Source organism: Macrobrachium rosenbergii, chromosome 16 (genome assembly GCF_040412425.1).
Source record: "Macrobrachium rosenbergii isolate ZJJX-2024 chromosome 16, ASM4041242v1, whole genome shotgun sequence".
Classification (NCBI taxonomy): Eukaryota; Metazoa; Arthropoda; class Malacostraca; order Decapoda; family Palaemonidae; genus Macrobrachium; species Macrobrachium rosenbergii.
The window spans coordinates 51,298,388-51,318,858 of NC_089756.1; the positions used below are offsets into that span (position 1 = coordinate 51,298,388).

Genomic DNA, 20,471 nt, shown 5'->3' on the forward strand with positions numbered 1-20,471 from the left:
GTAAACGAAATAAATCAATAACCAGAGCCAAATTTCTGCTCAAATACAGTAAACAACAACATCGTTACAATAAATAAATAAATCAAGGTTCAAATAGAATAAGAAGCATAATAAATACGGTGATCATTACACACCAAAGCAACGCCAACCGACAGAATCTGTAGAACTGTCGAGGTAGTCATTCACCACCAACAGGATAAAATTAACGAAATCTGTCGAATCAACAAATGACCAGCAACCAGCTGTCACGAACACAAGAATTCGCCGATTCGTTGACTCGTCAAGACAGTGTATATAACCGTCTCAAAATCCTCTTGTTGCCTAAAGAAGTCCACCACACATCCAAACGTAGAGGTCTCCATCCTCTCGCTGAAATTAACAGGTTCATCATACCCGTTAATCATCTAAATGACTTCTTGCTGTCCTATCGCACCATACTGTTACTGCCTTCTGGCTTGTATGAAAACCAAGGCTACTGTCTGTCTGCTACACGAAAGAGACTTCCTTCCTGACTGTGTATCGCCAGAGATGCGTTCTAGACGAGACCCAAAGCCTGATCGTGCATCTGGCACTGCAAGTTTCCTACAGCACTATACGCTGTACAGAAAACTCGTTTGCGCCGAAGAAACTTCGGCGCATTTTTACTTGTTTTCTTTAAACATCGAAGATGGCAACATTTCCCCAGTCAAGATTTGGTGCAGATATTTTGACGTCGTTCAAGATTCGTTTTTGGACCTTCTGCTTCCAATCCTCATTTTGCTTATCTTCTGGCTAAACGACTAGAGAATTTTTTTTTTTTATTAAGAGGAGTTTCAAATAAGACAAAGTAAGGAGACAATTTTGAGGTACGCTAGGAAGCTGCCTGCAAGTTAGATAATAAGGAATTTGTGTATATCGTTTAAGTGCTGGCTTAGACCATTATCAGATAGTTTATACATACAGAAATATATATATATATATATATATATATATATATATATATATTATATATATATATATATATATATATATATATATATATATATATATATATATATATATATATATATATATATGACTATTTATCACATCACTCGTGATTCATATACAATCAGAAAGCTACAAACGTCCTTTAATATCCAATTCGCGAGTAACTACCTCGGTGCGTTAGTGCGTCCCTGTAGTCCTGATTCCTCGTCCGTCGCTGGTTTTGATTTGTAAACACGGGACAGGTGGACTTATTATCAACTAAAAATTGTTTCCCTTCGGTAACATATATGAAAATATATTATTTCAGTGGTAGAGGAAATTGGATATTAAAAGGACGTTTTTAGCTTTCTGAATATATATATATATATATATATATATATATATATATATATATATATATATATATGTATATATGTATATATATATATATATATATATATCCTATATATATATATATATATAGAATTTATATATATGGGATCAGATATATATATATATTTATATATATATATATATATATATATATATATATATATATATATATATATATATATATTATTGAGGTCTCGGGCATAATTTTATAATTCGAGGTTTGCTCTCTCTCTCTCTCTCTCCTCTCTCAAGTTTCTTTGTTTGTTTTATCAAATTTGCTCAATTTTTGTGTAATCGCGCGAGTAACAGGATATTGGTCGTTTTTTTGAAGTAAGAGTGAATTTTATTGGGTGTCGTCCCATCACGATTCAGCGTCCTTCGAATTTTTGGCAGTAAAATTTGGGGACTTGCGTCTTAATGGGATTTGATTCGTAAACATTAATGGTGTGTAAAGAACAGGCGGCCTTTTTGGGAGTGTTGCAAGGTGATAATAGCGAGTGATTGTTTGCCTATGGGTAAATGTTTGTATTTCGGGGCGGTTTGCCTCCTTCAAAGAACTCTCAGTGGAACTTGCAATGGAAATTGCGAGTGCCTATGTAAATGGTTTTACGGCGGTCTTTTTATTTTATTTTGGAGGGGGGTGGGAGTGGGAAGTGAAGCACGTGTGTGTGTGTGCGTATGTGTGAGTGTGAGTATAGGCATAATGGCAGTCTAAGCAGCCTGTTCAGTTTATTAGTTCTTCCTTTGTATCAGTTTTGCATTAGTCTTTCCTTATTATTAATGTTGTGACTGTGTTGTGTATAGTCATTGAGGATACCCGATTAAATTTCTGTTCATGAAATTTTCCTCTCACTTTTATTCCTGTAAACTTATATATTTCAAGGGGAGAATTTATCGCTTTCTTGGGATCAGACGATGAATTTTTTTTTTTATCACCAACCGCTTCTTTTTCTCCTTCATAACTAAGTTAGGCAACGGGGGCTATATGCCCCGTTCCTTCGACGTCCATAAAAAAAAAATTATGGATATACCTCTCCTGAATTATTGAGGTCTCGAGAATTATCTTTATTTCAGTTCGAGGCAGTCCTCTCTCTGGTCGGATCTCACAACTTAAGTCCTCAAGTGCTCAAGTTTATTTGTTTATTTGTACGTTTGAAAGTTACTGGCGGCTTTGTGTATCTTGGTCATTTCTCATTAGCTTCATCCCGGTTTTGTTTGGCTTCGTCATAAGGCTGTTTAGACTGTATATGATTTTGTTTGAGTTGTCGCGGGACCAACATAACACTCTTGCCTTTCAGGCACAGTGCTTTCTCTTCTTGGTTATTTGATTAATGATTTTTATAAAATAAACGCTAATGCATTCGTAGAACTTTTGTAAAAGAAAGATTCGTATACGAGTTGGATCTTGCTTCTTGACAAGACATTCAATTCAAAGCCTAGAACCAGGTGTATATACATCCTTTCACTTTTGTTTTGTCTCGCTCCCTTCTCCTCCTTTGGTTTGAGTTTCGTTTTCAGTTCGTTGCCTTCGATTGGCTAAGTTTGTTACAGAAAGCCGAGTTAAGGGTTTCTATTTTTTGCTGTTGCCACTTTCCAGTGCTTCCTTTTCTGTCTCCATAGTTACTCTTTGTTTTCTTCGATCTGCCTTATATGACTATATTCATCACCTAAATGACGTATAGAATGAAATTATTTACATAAATTATTCAAAAATATAATTGAATAATTTATGATTTTCATTATCGTTTTTGTCATCATAGATTTCACTGGGAAACACTACCCTACCGTCCCTGTGACTAGGGATAGGGTTTTTGGGGAGTCCATAGGTCTACCTGGTAAGTCACCAGCAACCACTGCCTGGTTCCCCCTGGTCTTAGCTTGGGTGGAAAAGGGTCTTCGGTCTCGATTGTGTGTATATATGCTTGGTCTCTTTAATAAACGAATTTCAGTGCAATAAACAAACCATTTTGTTCCTAAAAAGTGACATTTAAACTTGCAATGTACTTGGTGGCTTATTATTCTAAGTAAACCCACTGAAATGGTCCTCAGTTATATCTTCGATCATCTGTTGATGATGATTATTTATAACTTCCCGTCCTTTCCAAGGGTGAATTGGTTGGCAACTTAAGATAATATAATGGTATATCACTATAACTTGAAGAAAAGTTTAATGAATATGCAAACACATAGATACTGCTGTCTTCATATTCACTTAGATTCCTCATGTCATATAACCTACCATCTTTCAAGAGGCGGAGGCATCACGTCCTCCTGGCTATAGCTCTAAAGTTTGGCTCCCTTTTTCTTTCTTCGAACCAGGGTTAGATAAGGGCACTGGTTTTCTTACCCCGTTGTTCTGTTGCTAATTTGCCCAAAGATTGTAGATTTTAGAGTAGAAGTTGTGGCCCTAATGATGATGAGGAAAAATTTCCGTAAGAAATTATGAGGCGAAAATTTGTCCTGATAATATCAAGGCAAAAACTCTTCCTGATAATAATAATGGCAAGGTAAAAGTTGTCCTAATACTGACGTAGTGAAAGTTGCCCTAATATTGACGTAGTGAAAGTTGTCCTGACAATGTGGCGGTAAACGTTGTCCTGATATTGTTAACCGTAAGGTGTGCCAAGCTATCTCTCTTTAACTCAATTTTCTTTCTTTTCCTCCCATGCTTCTCAACCAGAGGCCCCTCCTCCCCAGCCCCCTTCCCCTTTATTCAGCCTTTGAACCGAGCCCTCTGTAAACGGTATTTTTCTTCTTTCTTGTCATATATTGTAGCAAGTCTTCAGTGCCCTGGGTTTGATCTATTCCACTGCTTAGTATTTGTCAATTTTCTGTGCAGTTGGCACTTGAATAGTAAATCTGTGATGAGATTTATATTAAAAAATACTCCCATTCATTTTTGTTTGATAAGGAACCATAGACGAATAATTGCTTCTGCAGTATATTTGTGCCACATAATCCCTTCAGGGAAATAGCTTTTGATTTAGTTTTGGAAGCCTTTTAATCCTTGTATTTTTCCCTTTTCCAGCTTTTCTCTGACGTCAGGGTTTTAGTAGGAAATCTGTGTCGAAACTTGATTAAAAAGAAAATAAACTAAACATTATCTCTCCTGTTTGATAAAGAACCACACGCGAATAATTGCTCCTACATTTATTCACATTATTCCTATTAGCTAATGCAGTTTTTGAACTGGTTCCCGATGCTGGACACGCAGGCAGGCCTTTCAGGGCAATATTTAGTAACTCCGGCATGATCGTGAACAACCGCTGTTTCTGAGAAGCTTTCTGCCAACGTCATTTTAATCTTAGTCTCAAAATTAGTACCATAGCGTCTGAAAAAAACGCGATTTATTGCTAACATTTCGAAGCCGCAGCGCCCACAGCTTCCAGGGTTTGAAGCGGATTTTCCAATGTAAATAATCCTGATTTGCTGTCCTTCTCACCCAAGATAATCACGCTGATCATCCTGGAATATTAAGAGTCTTATTACTCGTGGAATAAAATCATTAAAGGACAAAATGGACGACGATAACCCATAACCATTTTTAACCTGGTTGCCCTAGCAAATGCTCATATATGTGTTTGTATTCCTGTATGTCTTGTTGTGCTTATTGATTTACACTTCTTATTTGTGTATTACTCAGCTCTATACTTTTTTTCTTTGTTTCCACGTATGTGCACACCGTACTTAGGAAGCATGCTGATCGAGTCAGCGGTCATTTTGGCTTAAGTATATCTTAGTTTAACCAGACCACTGAGCTGATTAACAGCTCTCCTAGGGCTGGCCCGAAGGATTAGATTTATTTTACGTGGCTAAGAACCAACTGGTTACCTAGCAACGGGACTTACAGCTTATTGTGGGATCCGAACCCCATTATGACGAGAAATGAATTTCTATCACCAGAAATAAATTCCCCTAATTCTTCATTAGCCGGGTAGGAGAGTCGAACGCTGGGCCAACGGCGTGCGAGGCTGTTCCACCTGAATGTTTGCTCATAAAAAGCAGCAGCAACAAAAATAAAACAAAGTATGTATCGATACATTTCTTGTCTAACAACGTAGTTTATGGGCAATAAACTCCACGTTTAGACACGACGCCGTCCAGTTTGGGGAGGGTATCTCTCACCATAGGCCTCTTATCATATGCAGAATTAAGGTCATTTGGATCGAGCTTCGGGTACGGTACGTAGTGTCCCTAGGGTCGAGACTTGTCTAAACCCTCTACTATCCTTTATTACATTCACATTTTAACAATATTACCCAGATCTAAAAGTATTTCCGAAGTAATACATCATCGACTAATAATATCGTCGAGACGACGAATGGTATGTTCTGAACCCACCACTTGATAGTGTCCTTAAGGAAAATCTGGTATTTTTGAAGTAATTTATAACTGGTAACATTGACTTAAACAAAGTTCGTGCCTGCTAAAAGCAGAACTTAATAGTATACATCAAGTTTTATTTTTAACAATGAGGTTAACCACTGAAGTCGGCACGAATTTTGTTTGGGTCAATGATGACAATTATCGATTGTTTCACAAATACCAGATTTCTCTTAAGAACACTACCGTTCCAATGGGGTTTAACGAGTATCCGCAATGCATCCGTGGCAATAGCTTACGGCCCTTTTGCTCAGGAGCTTTGAATTTTGCGAGGAAAATGACAACCACAGAGGCTGCTATTGATTTCGGATTAACCAGACCGATACACACTGATTATTTCCGAGTATTGAAGTTTGGATTCTCATTACCCAGTGACTTGGGATTGTTAATGAAGGACATGAAACCTGGTTTGAACTTTGGTTTCACAGATGTCGCTGAGGAATGTTAGATGACTAAATAAACAGATAAAAGGTAAATATTGAAGTGAATTGCAGTGTATTAATTTGAATATTAAAATATCATTAAGGAACGTTTTCACTGATATAGTCTGTAAATAGTGGAGTGGAGTGGAATGGAAATATGGATTACTTAAGAAAAACTTTATAATCATTATTTTCCATGGCGTTTTAACTTGTACTACAAGAATATATGCTAATAATAATAATAATAATAATAATAATAATAATAATAATAATAATAATAATAATAATAACTAATTATCAAAGCTTGCATGCCGTCATTTCATGGAATAATATAGGATATTTGAATACCCTTTAATCGCGTCATTTCTTTACTTTCATAATAAAGAATAATATTCCTTATAAATTAGTGAGTGATTAAAATTCTCTCGCAAATAAATGTCACTAGTACTTATACAAGTACTATTCATTTATGAGAGAATTTTATCAGTATCGGTAGTATAAGTACCATTAAATGAGTGTCGTAGAATATATCTCAGTTGTAACACTGTAAGTAAGTTAGTCATTCTGCAACAACTGCAAACATTAAGAGCACATAAATATTAAGCAAATCTACTAATACTTCTTAATTATGTGTATGTAATATATTAATGCCTGTATAAATGTATAAATTTAAAAATCAAAAGTAACTTTTTAAGAAATATACTCCATTGTAACACTGTAAGTAAGTTAGTCATTCTGTAACAACTGCAAACATTAAGAGCACTTAAATATTAAGCAAATCTACTAATACTTCCTAATTATGTGTATGTAATATGTTAATGCCTGTATAAATGTAAAAATTAAAAGTACCTTTTAAGAAATATACTTGAAGGTGCATCATAAGGTTATTCATGAGTAAACTGAAAGATTAAGAATCCTCACCTTCAGGTATGTCGCTGTAGTAATCCGGGTAGGCGGTAGAGGTCGCCAGCATCTCTGAAGAGGCGAAACTTGTCGCCAGAGAGGCTGTCGACATACCCAGTGCTGTCATATCCATGTCGTCAGTTCACTTTTTTATGTCCTTTTCTGTTACACATAAAATTTGGCGGTGTTTATTTTGATTTGGGATTTACCTGGTGATTTGATTCTTTCTCACTCTTCAAGTCCTCATCACTGCTTCGGTATCATTATTTCAATTGTGAATTTCAAGCGGTTCAAGTTTCTTAAGCACTTTTTTAGTTTTTTTTCCTTTTTTTATTTACATGGTATCTCTGAACGGCATTATTGATATTCACCACTTTATTTTCCGTGTCGGATAATTGCTAGCTATCTGAAATAAGTAACCAATTAATGTCACACTCTTAGTAAAGCTTAATTATTTTCTATAAGCTCAAATATTTTCTACGTTACCACTTTTCAAATCATATTTTAAATGAAATTGTCATGAATTGTCTCGCCACTCGGGAAATATATATATATATCTCTATTGAAGAAGAAAAATAATGCCACTTAATTTAATTTTCAAAAGAATGTAAATTTGAAAGTCACTTTCCGTGTTAAACAAATTATATATTTCTTGATGTCAGGAGTTAGGGACAACTTTCGAGTTTTGACCCAAGGTTACCTGACGATATGTTTTTTGTTCCTTTGCTTGCGGGAAACTTTCATGTTACGCGTCTAAACACAGTTGCCGTGAATCACTAACAAAGAACATTTTAATATTTGTCTCTATTTTTTTTTACTTAAATCTCTAAAAATTACTTACACGATTGAAAATTTATAAAAAAAAAAATAATTAAACACTTTACGATAATCAAAACTGTTATCTTATTTTTTGAAAGTGAGATTAGCAAACCACTTCAAAATTAGCTCTAAATGTATACTTACAAATTTAAACTATATTTGTCCATCCTTGACAAAGAGTTAATGAGATTTATTTTCATCGGTCGTCACGTGTTCCTGCGTTTGTTTACACAATCCCTTTCGAACTTAGATGAGTTTGTTACTCACTCTGCTCTTACTGGGGCAGTCGCATTAATGTGTTGGATTTTCTGTCCCTGCAAAAAAGAAAGATAAAACATATTAACCTTTTTGTGTTTTGTTTTATGATATGAACGTGATGCATTCATGATTGTAATAATTGCGAGAGTGAGAATTATAGTTATATGTCCAGTAAATTTTCAAACTTTTGAAATTGAATCCAGATGATGTCGTGGATTTGCCAGAGAGCATTAATGAAGTTATGCGTTCGAGAGAGAGAGAGAGAGAGAGAGAGAGAGAGAGAGAGAGAGAGAGAGAGAGAGAGAGAGAGAGAGAGAGAGAGAGAAAGTATATAGTGTTCATATGTACACTGCCACTTAGACATTTTTCATAAGGAAAGCGTCCATAAAATGTATACGTAGCTCTTGTGTACGAGTAAAACTGTGTGCGTGTAGAAATAGGGGCTTACATCCTGATAAAAACATATATTTCAAATGCATCATTTATACGTTAAACCACATGCTTCTGCTTTTACCGCATCTGCTTTAGAATTATATTATGGGACTAATCCATTAACAAAAAAAAGATCATTACTGAATTGCTTCAGTGTTAGTATGAATGAGGCTTATAAAAAAAAATAGGAATAATACCTATAACTTTTTAGTATGACTGCAGACTGCCACTGCTTGCATGAATATACACAAAAAATGATTTGTTTGCCTTCCTTAACAGCTCCTGAAAGTCAGTAAGAGTAAGGAAAATCTCAAAATGGACAACGTAGGTAGCGTGGTTCCGATGAAACACCCGTAAAAAAAAAGTTATGCCCAACAAGAACTCTGTGAAGAAAAGGTCAGCGCACTTGGTGACGATTCGCCTTCCTATTCCATCACAAAGAAGTAGGCTACTGCATTCAAGTAAATAGAATGCCAGTCATAGTATAGTTCTGAATGTCTGGTGTATGATTGGCCAACGGGTAGCCAAAACAACTGGCTTCAGTGCTGGCTCAGCTCACTCACTCACAAACTGTGTGCAAAATGGGTACCACGAATGTTGGCACCAAAACAGAAGCCCACCTTAGTGGAAGCTTCCAGAGCACTTTTGGCTCGTTTCACGCATGATCCAGAAAATATCTGTTGGAGATTAGTAACTCAGGGTGAGAAATGGGATTCCTACTTTGAACCAACAAGTAATAGAGAGATTGTATTCTTGAAAATCCAAGATATAAAGAAAAGAATGGAAGCAACATGGGTCTCTACAACCCAAAAGTTCATGCAAGTGCATTAGTCAGCAAGATGATGGCCTCTTGTATTTTGGAACTTCGGGGGTGTTATCATAAGAGAAAAAAACTTGGAAAAGCTTTAGGAATTTGACAATTGAAAGAATGGTGAATATGGAACATGTAGGAAAGACGTGAGCAGGACTTATGGTACTCCATGATAATGGCCCAGTCCACACACACACACACACACACACACACACACACACACACACCACAGGTGGTTGTACCAAGCTTGTCAATACTGGCTTTAAATTATTACCGCTGCCTTATGTCCCATGGATGTTTGCCCCTTATTGACCAAGTCTAGCAGTCTGAGTACTACTTGTTTCTTAACTTCAAATTCCCATTTTGGGTACAGATAAAATCACCAATGTTGTGAAGTAGTATTTCGAGGCTCTAGGTGAGAATTCATTCTCAAATAACTTGAAATAGATTGGGGAGAACTCACTTCACTTCTGAAACAATAACATAAAAACCGGACCTTGAAACGTTAATGTTGTAAAACAAAAGATCTGAAGTAGGTGCCGTTACTCCGTTCATACCATCGTATCTGTGTTCAGGAAACAATGCATAGTTTTCTTGCACCATAAAGTGTTTTTTTATTTAATGGGAGAAAGAATATATTGAGTCGAAGGCAACAAGAATCAATGTTGATCAAGAATAGCGCTAGACCTGCTGAGTTCAACCTCTTAACATACTGATTGTATTACATACTGATTTGTTCCGTTCACCGTTATTCTGTTATGTTAGTTTTATTGTCTTATTTTTTAGAAGTTTCTTACTTACGCCTTTAATATATTTTTGTTTTACAAATGCTACTTCTGTGTAACTGTTAATTACAGTTTGTAATTCCTCTCCGAAGACTTAAAGGTCAACCATTTTTGCTTTCATAAGAGATAGACTTTTGTGAGAAAACTCTTGTTCATCCTCATTTGCTTATGGGGGTTTGACTGCTCGCATTTTCCCTCTCATTTTAGCGGCATTTCTTTTCCTCCCAACTTTTAATACCCATTAGATTACATGTTTAAGGCATCAGCCTTTGTCGGAACCGTCGGAAAAATTGCGACTTTTCATTCTCTTAGTTTTTAACATCGTTCAAGCCGGAAATTGAATGCTGAAAACGCTAGGAATTTGCGATGGAAGCCGGTAAGTAATAATATATAGTCAGCGCGAGATAATAAATGTTGAATTTTAGTAGGTTATTAAAAAACACCGAAAAAGAACCTAACAGAGGGTGGTTTTCTTTCTTTCTTTCTTTAAATCTTCGGCGGAAAACCCTCATGGATTGTCAACGGGCTGTTAACCGAAAAGGACTCCAAAGGGAAATCAGTCTGGAGAGAGAGAGAGAGAGAGAGAGAGAGAGAGAGAGAGAGAGAGAGAGAGAGAGAGAGAGAAAGTTATAGGAAGAGTAGAAAAATAGTTAAATATGAAGAAATAAAAAATAAAGATAATAGTCGCTGTCGCTGCCACATTTTCCATTATCTACTAAAACATAGCAGAATTTTATTTTATCATTGAGAAGTAAACAAAATAATAAAAATAAAATGCAGAGTTCGTTTTCAGGATACCAACAATTAGGTAAAGTAGATAATAACAAAGATTATTTTTGTCTGGTAATGAAATAAAATCCAGATTTTTTCGAAAATCTGTAAAAGCGTAAGATAAACAAGACCAATGTTTTCATTAGTTCTGTATGTAAATAAAATAAAAAAAGCAATGTTTTTCCCAAGATCTTTATGGATAACATAAATGAAATGGGGAATAATTGAAGATATTAACAGATAGGGATAAAAAGTATATATTTTTTTCTCTGTATAAGTAAATAAAAAAATTGTTTTCCCACACTGCTAGTAATTATATACGGAATGCTGGCGTTTAGATTGAACATCAAATGAATAGGGTTTTCATTAGTTAAGGAAAACAAATTATGAGAGCTAGCATAATTTTTAGGTTAATTGAATAGAAAGTGCAGAATATAATGGGAAAATTAAAGGTTTAAAATGGACATTTTTATTATAATCATTATTGTTGTTTTTGTGACCAGGTTTTTGCAGTAGCAGATCTGTTTCTTCAGATTTTATTCCCCAGTGTGGCTGAGTAGATACAGTGTTGGATGTTATATCACTGGTCGGTGGTTCAGGTGGGAGGAAGGTATTGTTAACGTTATTTTTTAGGTGAAATGGCTTGCTTATATTGTGCACATCACCTCAGACCATCCGTAAAACCATAGATAAGGGTATAAAGGTATCTGCTGTGTTTCAAGACGATTATAATAACAGTTCTGGTTCCCCCCCTTTTATTCTCATTGTTGTCAGGCATTTCACAGATTGCAGGTTTTATATTGCACACGTCATCATTAGCATTCCGATTTGCTGAAACAAAACAATAGCTGGCCACGTTCTGTGCGGTATGGGGTGGAAAAGTATACCTTAGTTTAACCAGACCACTGAGCTGATTAACAGCTCTCCTAGGGCTGGCCCGAAGGATTAGACTTATTTTGCGTGGCTAAGAACCAGTTGGTTACCTAACAACGGGACCTACAGCTTACTGTGGAATCCGAACCACATTATATCGAGAAATGAATTTCTGTCACCAGAAATAAATTCCTCTTATTCTTCATTGGCCGGTCGGAGATTCGAACTCGCGGCCAGCATAGTGCTAGCTGAGACTGGAACCCACTCTCCCAACGAGGAACTAGGTATGGGGTGGAGACGGTGGGAAAGGGAAGGTTGGGGGGGGGGATGTAATCACTTCATGTCCCTGAAGAAATCGAGGCTGGGGAATCTTTATTATCAACGTTACTATAATTAGCTGATGATCATTGATAGGTGGCTTGATCTCTCATTAGTTTTCGCAAGAGAGTTAATGATTAGCTGTTATTATCAGTAGATGTAATTATTAGCGACTAATGATTACCATCGCCAGGAGACTCTCGCGACTTCTGCGATGGATAGAAATTAATGATCACATTAATTGAAATTTGATAAATGATGTTTCGCAGATCGCTCCGTCTCGTTAGGGAGATTCGGTTGCGTGCGGAGGCGTGTTCTCTCTCTCTCTCTCTCTCTCTCTCTCTCTCTCTCTCTCTCTCTCTCTGTACAGACGTACAGACGAAGCTTAACAAGAGATGCAGCTGCAGAAGATAATTGTAATGAAGGGGATTCTAATTTATGACTCCATGCGACGCCAGAAAGACAATGCAGTGGGCAATCAATCGTGAAGAGTGTGTGTGTGTGTGCGTGTGTGCTTCTCGCGTTTAATGGTGTAGGGTTTGCGCATATACCTTTTTTCTTTTACAGCGTTTGGTTTGGAGGTAACGAGCAGACTATTATTTTATTAAGTAATAGTAGGGTTTCATTGATATGGTACTTTGCAACGCCAGAAAACAGTTGACTGGTCTGTCATTCCATGCAAGACACCAACTCTTCAGGCCTCGTTTTAAGTTTTGGTTTTTTTAACACCCATCTGCTGCTTCTGAAGAAAACGGATGTTGCCGTAGAAACATCTGGTATGCGTCACCACCTCATGCATTTTTGTAATGCATAATCAAGGATGATCCATATAATTATGATAAAAACTGTCTAACTTATACCTACATCAGTGCTGTTATTCTAAATGTACTTTTAAGCCAGATACGAAGCTGTAATGCCATAAGTTATAGAGCATTGTATCGCAAATCATAATGAGATCTGAACTGGCTAAGAAATGTATTATTACTCTTCCTTATTTGCAATATAACCAGTGAGCCGTCTCTCTAAAAAACGTTGCGGGTTGCGTTGTATATATATACATATATATATATATATATATATATATATATATATATATATATATATATATATATATATATATATGTATATATGTATATATGTATATATGTATGTATATATATATATATATATATATATATATATTATATAAAAAAAATATTTATGATAATCTTCACGAAGTATACCCTTCTGAAGGAAAATACTATCTCGATAAAGTACTGTGAAATAGTACTGAACGAACATCTCTTTCACTTCGAGTATCGGTTTTCAAGTGTATTTTCCTGAAAGATGAGGGCAGTTTTAGTAGAACGATCCTCAAGTGGTTTCTGAAGACTAAAGATTCCCTGATCCTTATTGCATAGGTGATTCTTCTCAAGGACACATTAAGCAAGAGTTGTTCCAAATAGGACTTTGTTGGATTTTTATAGATTTGACACCCATTTCGTATCACAGTTATTTCCAACTCATGTGTAATTATTGAGGAATAGCTCCTTTCTGGAAGGATGTAGGTTTGAATTGCATCGCAAACAAACTGATGCCCATTGTAAATCTGCATGTATGTGTGATTTTTTAATTGCAGATGTTATTCAGCTGCCAACTTCCACTTGATAAATCTTTTGCAAAATGCCGTCTGCAACATAAGTTTTGATTTTCAAATGGCCTTAGCTGAGGAGGTCTGACTCTGCAATGGCGTCGTCTGGGGTAGGATTCAGTTGCATATACGTGTAAGTGATGATTTCTAAAACTATTACATTGGGAGTCTTATGTATGTTATATTTAGGAATCATATTTGCAGGAGATATTTGACAGAGTTTATTTAAACAATATGTTTTAACAACTTATAATTTTGATTATGTAACCTTTGGTTACACAATCTTACGCAAGATTGATTATGATACTCAACGATCATATTATCGTCTACCGATGAGATCTGACTGGTTTCTTGATGTTTTAGATATGTTTGTTTCAATTCCAGCTCTGAAATCCTTCCTCGCGCGTGTTGACTCTGTTCCCTAAGTGAGTGGGTGTCTTTTAAAGAACCTGATCTCTTTCCATTATCTTAAAAAGAACTCTTCCATCATCAGCTAGATAGCTTCCTGTGAACGTCAAAACTCCCTTTTAAGTTTTGCAATCAGCCGCTGGTCTTCAAGGGATCGCTCTCGCTCTCGCAAGGGAGCTGCTGCCGATTTTTTTTTTTCTTTTTCGTTTCTTTTTATTTTTATCTCGATGTCGAAGCGATAAAAGACGCCTTTTGCCTGAGGCCTTATTGCCTTCATCTGGAGTCGTTTGACGAGTGGTGATAGCTCGTTTGAAGGAAACGATGGAGTGGAAAGAATTCGAGTCTATTTTGACGGGTCCACGATTGGGATTGGGGGAAATATGGGGAGAGGGAATCGGCCTATTGGAGGAAGGCATTTCATTCGAGCAACAGTGTTGGGAAGATGAGGAGGAGAGGAGGAGGATCTAAATTTATTACTTCCAGCTTTGCTTCCAAGATTCTAAGCTATTTTGTGAACCAGACCACTGAGGATGGTTTAAATGGTTTCTTTATAATACTGAAATCTGCCAATTCTTGAGAGAACAGGCGCTTCGAACATAGGGTTAACATCCTTCTTGATAATAACACCAAGCATTTCGGAATCTTGCAACAAACCTAAGTGTCTTGGTGTCAAAAACAGCTGGTCATATTCGGGCTAGAAATCCACAAAAGTTAATAAATCTTTCCTTTCCCTTTCCCCTGGATTAAACAAATATGCTCGTGCCGGCAGCAAAGTGACACCCCAAGAGAGATCCTAATTATGCAACCCCGTCGGTTACTTAGCAAACATTCCGGACGCAAGATACGCAAGAGGTGGCAGAAAATGTGCCTAAGTGAGAATTTTTTCATTTCCCTTCGCCTGCTTCTTGACTGTACCTCTCCAGTAGCCAACGCTTAACCAGTTTGTATTTTGCAGAAGCTGGAAGCGTGCATGTCAAACAAGATTGCCAAATACACATTTCATGCGGTTATGAAATATGACCGGTGTTTGAAAATGTTAGCCAAAATTATTTGTACACACACACAAAATATATATATATATATATATATATATATATATATATATATATATATATATATATATATATATATATATATATATATATATATGTGTGTGTGTGTGTGTGTGTGTGTGTGTACAAGTAATTTTGGCTAACATATCCAAACACTGGTCAAAAAAAATATATATATATATATATATATATATATATATATATATATATATATATATATATATATATATATATATATATATATAAGACAGAATACGTTATGCAAGGGCCACAGCACATAGAAGGACGGGGTGACAAGGAGATAGCCGGTCATCAAAGGGTGATACATTTATTGCCGATGCGTTTCGTAACAACATAGTTACATCATCAAGGCTAAAAGAGAAAACAACACAAATTAAAAACACATAAATGTATCACCTTTTGATGACCGGCTATCTCCTTGTCACCCTGTCCTTCTATATGATCATATATATATATATATATATATATATATATATATATATATATATATATATATATATATATATATATATATATATATATTGTGTGTGTGTGTGTGTAGTCTGTTGTAGTCTGTTGTGCGTGCATGAGTACGTTTATTGATATATTTTTTCATCTCATAGCTTTTTCCTCTTAAGAGGGAATGGCCCCTAAAAGGTGCTACTGTGCCATATATATATATATATATATATATATATATATATATATATATATATATATATATATATATATATATATATATATATATATATATTATATTATATATATATACAGTATGTATATGTATATATAATATTACAAATAAATGCACAATTATATACAGAGAGCCGAAGCACACTTATTCCATGCACAAAATAACGTGTTCATCTGTCTGAGTATATTACCGCGAGATGAAATTGAAATATAAGAAGAACTTCTCGTAAAGAAAAGAACCCTCATTCATTTTGTTTATTCTGAACAGAATTTTTTATACACACACAGTCTCTTTCGAAACTAGATTTAATTTCGTCTTCTCGAAAGTTATATAAGTAATCAGGATGTTGCATTGTTTTCTGAATTTATGAGCCGCGGATGTTTCCTTCTGCCCTTTGATGCAATCGTTCGTATCAGATTTAATTTCTTTTCTGACTTCATGTCTTCCCTTTGTGTGTGTGTGTGTGTGTGTGTGTCCTATGGACGTGGGTTGACGCCGAGGCGTCGTAAGCAAAGATGCAGGAAATAACCTCTTAAAGTAAAAAAATACAATTTACGAAATTCAAGAACGATGTCGTGACGTCATCAATGACAGCTGCCAAGTGTACATAATGTCATTATTGTTTGCTGAAGGAGAGTGAGAGTGTGATGATAACCATGACCAGAAACATCAAAGCTAATTAACGCAAAGTTTGTTCCTTCGTGATCAAAGGAAGTTAAAAGAGTGATCAAAACGTGAAGACAATTGATAAAAACAAAAGGGGAAGAATAATGACGAGACAGTGAAAAGATATCTGAAATAAAACAAAATCAGCAAATCCAAAAATATTTGTTAGGAACAAGTAAACGTTCAGAAAGGAAGCAGTAACGAAACACCAAAGTGAAACATGTGCAGTAGATCATGTTTAATGGAAACACGGATAAAACGAGAGAAAAATAAGGAGGTCGAAAACTCGACCAATTACAGTTTTGTTGAAGTAATGGCTAACTCTTTTTAATTACTAAGGAAGACTTATACTTCGAAAGTCGATCTGTGGGCGAAATTTGAGAACAAAAAGTTGCGCGGTATTTATGGAGAGAGAGAGAGAGAGAGAGAGAGAGAGAGAGAGAGAGAGAGAGAGAGAGAGAGAGAGAGGGGGCGTGGCTATGGCCCAAGGATTTGTTCCTCCACACTTTCATCTTAGGCATCAGTGTACTGTGGACTGAAAGCGTCCATTAAAAGATGTTCACTCTTTAAAGCGAATCTTAATTAACCGTCGGAACACCTTGCTTTTTATTCCTTATTCTCTGTAGAAAGCGAGAAGCCCTCGTATTAAATTACGAATGGTGTTGAAGAGGGGTGAAAGAGAGATCTTGCGGTTACGGTTTTCGGAGTAGATTTAAAAGATTTTTCCTTTATAGATTTCCTTTCTTGAAAGTCCCTACCTTGGCGACATTGTCTTCCACATTTCCAAGACGATACATTTATGTTAGTGCGCCTTAGAAGAAAATTGTGACAATGTATTTTTGCTGTATAATTTTATGATCTTTTTTTAGCGGATTTCCACTTTGGCGGCGCTATTCCCATAGGTACCAAGGTGATGTGTTTTATTTTTTGTCTGCTGTCACCTAAGAAGGAAAGTCAGACTGTGTTTTTTGCTTCCGTAGAATATATAAAGGGATTGGTTTCCGCGTGGGAGATTGAGAGAGAGAGAATGATGCTTGTGGTGTGTTTTTCTTATGAGACATTCAAGTTCTTTATCGTTTCTGTTCTGCTGTTTCGTACTTAAATCCATCTTTTGTATCTTTATCATTTATTTTCTGATTTTTATCGTTTGTTTACTTATATTCCCGTTTTTATTTCTTAATTTGCAGTAAAACCCGGTTTTTCTTATTTCATCAGTAATGGTCGCAGCAACATTCCATCTACGTAGGTCTGTAGCTTTAGTCATTATACATATTCAAATATTACGCTTGGGGATGATTCCTTGCAAATAGTAGATATGTTACGGTGAGAATCTTTGTGGGTACAAGTTCATAGATCAATATTGTGGAAGCGCTCTCTCTCTCTCTCTCTCTCTCTCTCTCTCTCTCTCTCTCTCTCTCTCTCTCTCTCTCTCTCTCCCTTTTGTGGGTGTTTGGTTTTCTCTTTCATACTGTTTGCCTTCCTTTCATTAATCTTGCAAATAAGATTTCTTACCGCTTTCCAATACCCTTAAGCGAACAGAGCAATGGATTTTGTAAACCTGTCGTTGCGTGAGGTAATTCAAATGTTATGATAATGTAATAATTTAGTACTTACAAATTCTAAAAGCATCATGTCAGCAAAAGTAAATATGACAACATCCTTAAGAGAAGCACGGCCAATACATAGATTTTCCCAAGAAAGTCGTAAAAACGAAACTTAAAAAAAAAAAAACTTAGACGTCTTGGAACGGATTGAGGACGCTGATGCCGGAAAATCCTTCTCCCGTTGACCTGAAGAAGTTTTCTCTTAATATATTTTCTCACGATTTGGGAATAACAGAGTGAATGCACTGCGGCAGGAGTTATAATTCTGAACTGAGGTTTGTCAGTAAGTTTTAGAATTTGGGTTGAGTTGGAAAGCTATCGTGTCATTTTCTTTTCCCGATTGTTCTCCGGGCCTGGGTTAGAAAAATGTGTAATATTACACGTCTCTTGAACCTTTGCTATTTTTCTTTTCCAAAAAAACGGAACTTTTCTTGTGAAGGTGAATGCGAATGAAGAAATATTGTCGAGATAAACTTTTCCTGGTGCATGACTTGTCAGAAAGCGGCCTTTTACTTCATGTAGCATACCTCTTCCAGATTGACGGAAAGAACCATTGATTTTTCAACGTATTAGGAACGTCTAACGTATGAACTGTTCTCTCATTTCTGTGTGTTTGCAAGCAAAGGCGTAATAAAGGAGAATAATAGCAGTATGTACGAGAAATTTTCTTTAGAGAAGTCAGTGCAGATTCTGTTTACCCCAATAAGCAGGTTTCGATTTAAGGCTGGCCTCAGACAAAAAAAAAAAGCCAGCTGGTCATTGGCATATTTAATCACTTCACAGCTGATTTCAGGATCAACTTCCTGTGCAGAAACCAGGTTCATGCACCTTGTAGAAGTTCTGTGAAGTGTAATGTTCATTTGAGCGAACGTCTTCAGACTTCAACAGTTAAGTTCAAGGTCGAATTTTCTCGTGTCAAAGCAGTATTAGACCTGAGAGAAAAAAAAAAAACTCATGCCGCTATTAGAAAAGGTTGGCCTTCTTTTAATATGAAACATGGCTTTCGAACAGTGACGTCCTGGACATGAATATTTTAAATAGTAAGCAAGTATTGCGAACTTTGGAATGGAATCCAGGTTTGTTAGACGGATTAGACGGGTTGAGAATAAGACGCGATATGTATATGCCCGGTTGTGGACAATCTGTAGGGTAAACGATTCCTTTGTTTTGTAAAGGACTTTGCTGCAGCTTCTAATAGCATTTGTGAGCAAAATGATGGTAAATTGGTGCATTGTTGTGGTTGCCTTTGTACGTTTATATTATGCAAGATTGAGGATAAACTTGCATAATACTAACGCACAAAGGCAACCACAACAAGGCATCAACTTACCATCAGTGTGAATGAAAACCTCCCATTTAATCCCTCGCCCTGAAAGAAGATTAAATCCCCGTTAAGAAGGGCGGTCGCCGCCTACACTTCAAACTGCGCTAATCACCATTTCACCAAAATTCCCAACTGCCTCCCACCATCCGGAACGGCTCTATTTGCGTCAGCGAGAAAGAGGAATAAAGCTACCCGAGGCAGAGGCTTATAATGACGGGTTGCCGACGTTTGCAGATTACGGCAGAAGAAGGAGAAGAAGACGAAGTTGATGATACGAGTTTGAGAAGAAGAGTGACGACCAAAGAAGTAGAATAGGGAGAGAGATTCACCTGAGACAGCAAAGGTCCTATGAATGGTTTCTGACCTATTTAGCTGCCAGATGTGCGAGTCTCTGGAAGAACTCCACCCGCCCCCTCACCTCACCAGTCACCACACGGTGTAACACTGACAATAGAACTGGTGAAGGAGAACTGCCCATACCCATCTCGTGAGAAGCAACCTTCCACAGAAAATAATGAATTCTACAGAAGACTATTATGAATATAAAAGTTATTAAAAGATTTGGGATTTGATAAACGCATCGAGTATTGTCTGGTGAGTTCTTTATGGTTATAGAAAACATTACGAAGGAACTTACGCAATGTCACCAAAAGCAACACTGCTAGTAAGAACCGTTGTTTAAAAATGAAATAAATATTAAAAACTGGAGGAAATAATCTAATAAAAAGTAAAATGACGGGAAACAGGAGAACAAAACATAGGTTTGCGTGAATATTGTGGTTGGACAGCTACTCACAGGTGATGGAGATATGACACTAGAAAAATTAAATGTGAAAAGCATTTGGGAAGACACTGATTCCTCTCGACAGGCAGGTAAAGCAAAAAGAACTTGGTTCCTGATGTAGGGTGATCCCCGGAAAATCATACCTCCGAAAAAAATAAGATTTTCAGTAATAAATATACATGATGGCGTGCAG

At 36.3% G+C, this 20,471-nt stretch overlaps 1 protein-coding gene across 2 annotated transcripts in view; it reads right to left on the reverse strand.

The window, feature by feature from the left end:
- LOC136847431 (substance-K receptor-like) overlaps window positions 1-20,471 on the reverse strand; it is a 442,207-nt gene that overhangs the window by 204,020 nt on the left and 217,716 nt on the right. Inside the window, exons 3-4 of one of the 2 annotated variants that reach the window (XR_010855747.1) lie at window positions 8,013-8,182; window positions 7,068-7,455 (exon numbers count right to left, since the gene is read on the reverse strand). Coding sequence is in view for 1 of the 2 variants with exons in the window: in XM_067119122.1 (XP_066975223.1) it covers window positions 7,068-7,182 (115 nt within the window). In the remaining variant the exon portion in view is untranslated. Of the gene's footprint in view, window positions 1-7,067; window positions 7,456-8,012; window positions 8,183-20,471 lie in introns of those variants that run through there. The other variant, XM_067119122.1, reaches the window with a different exon arrangement.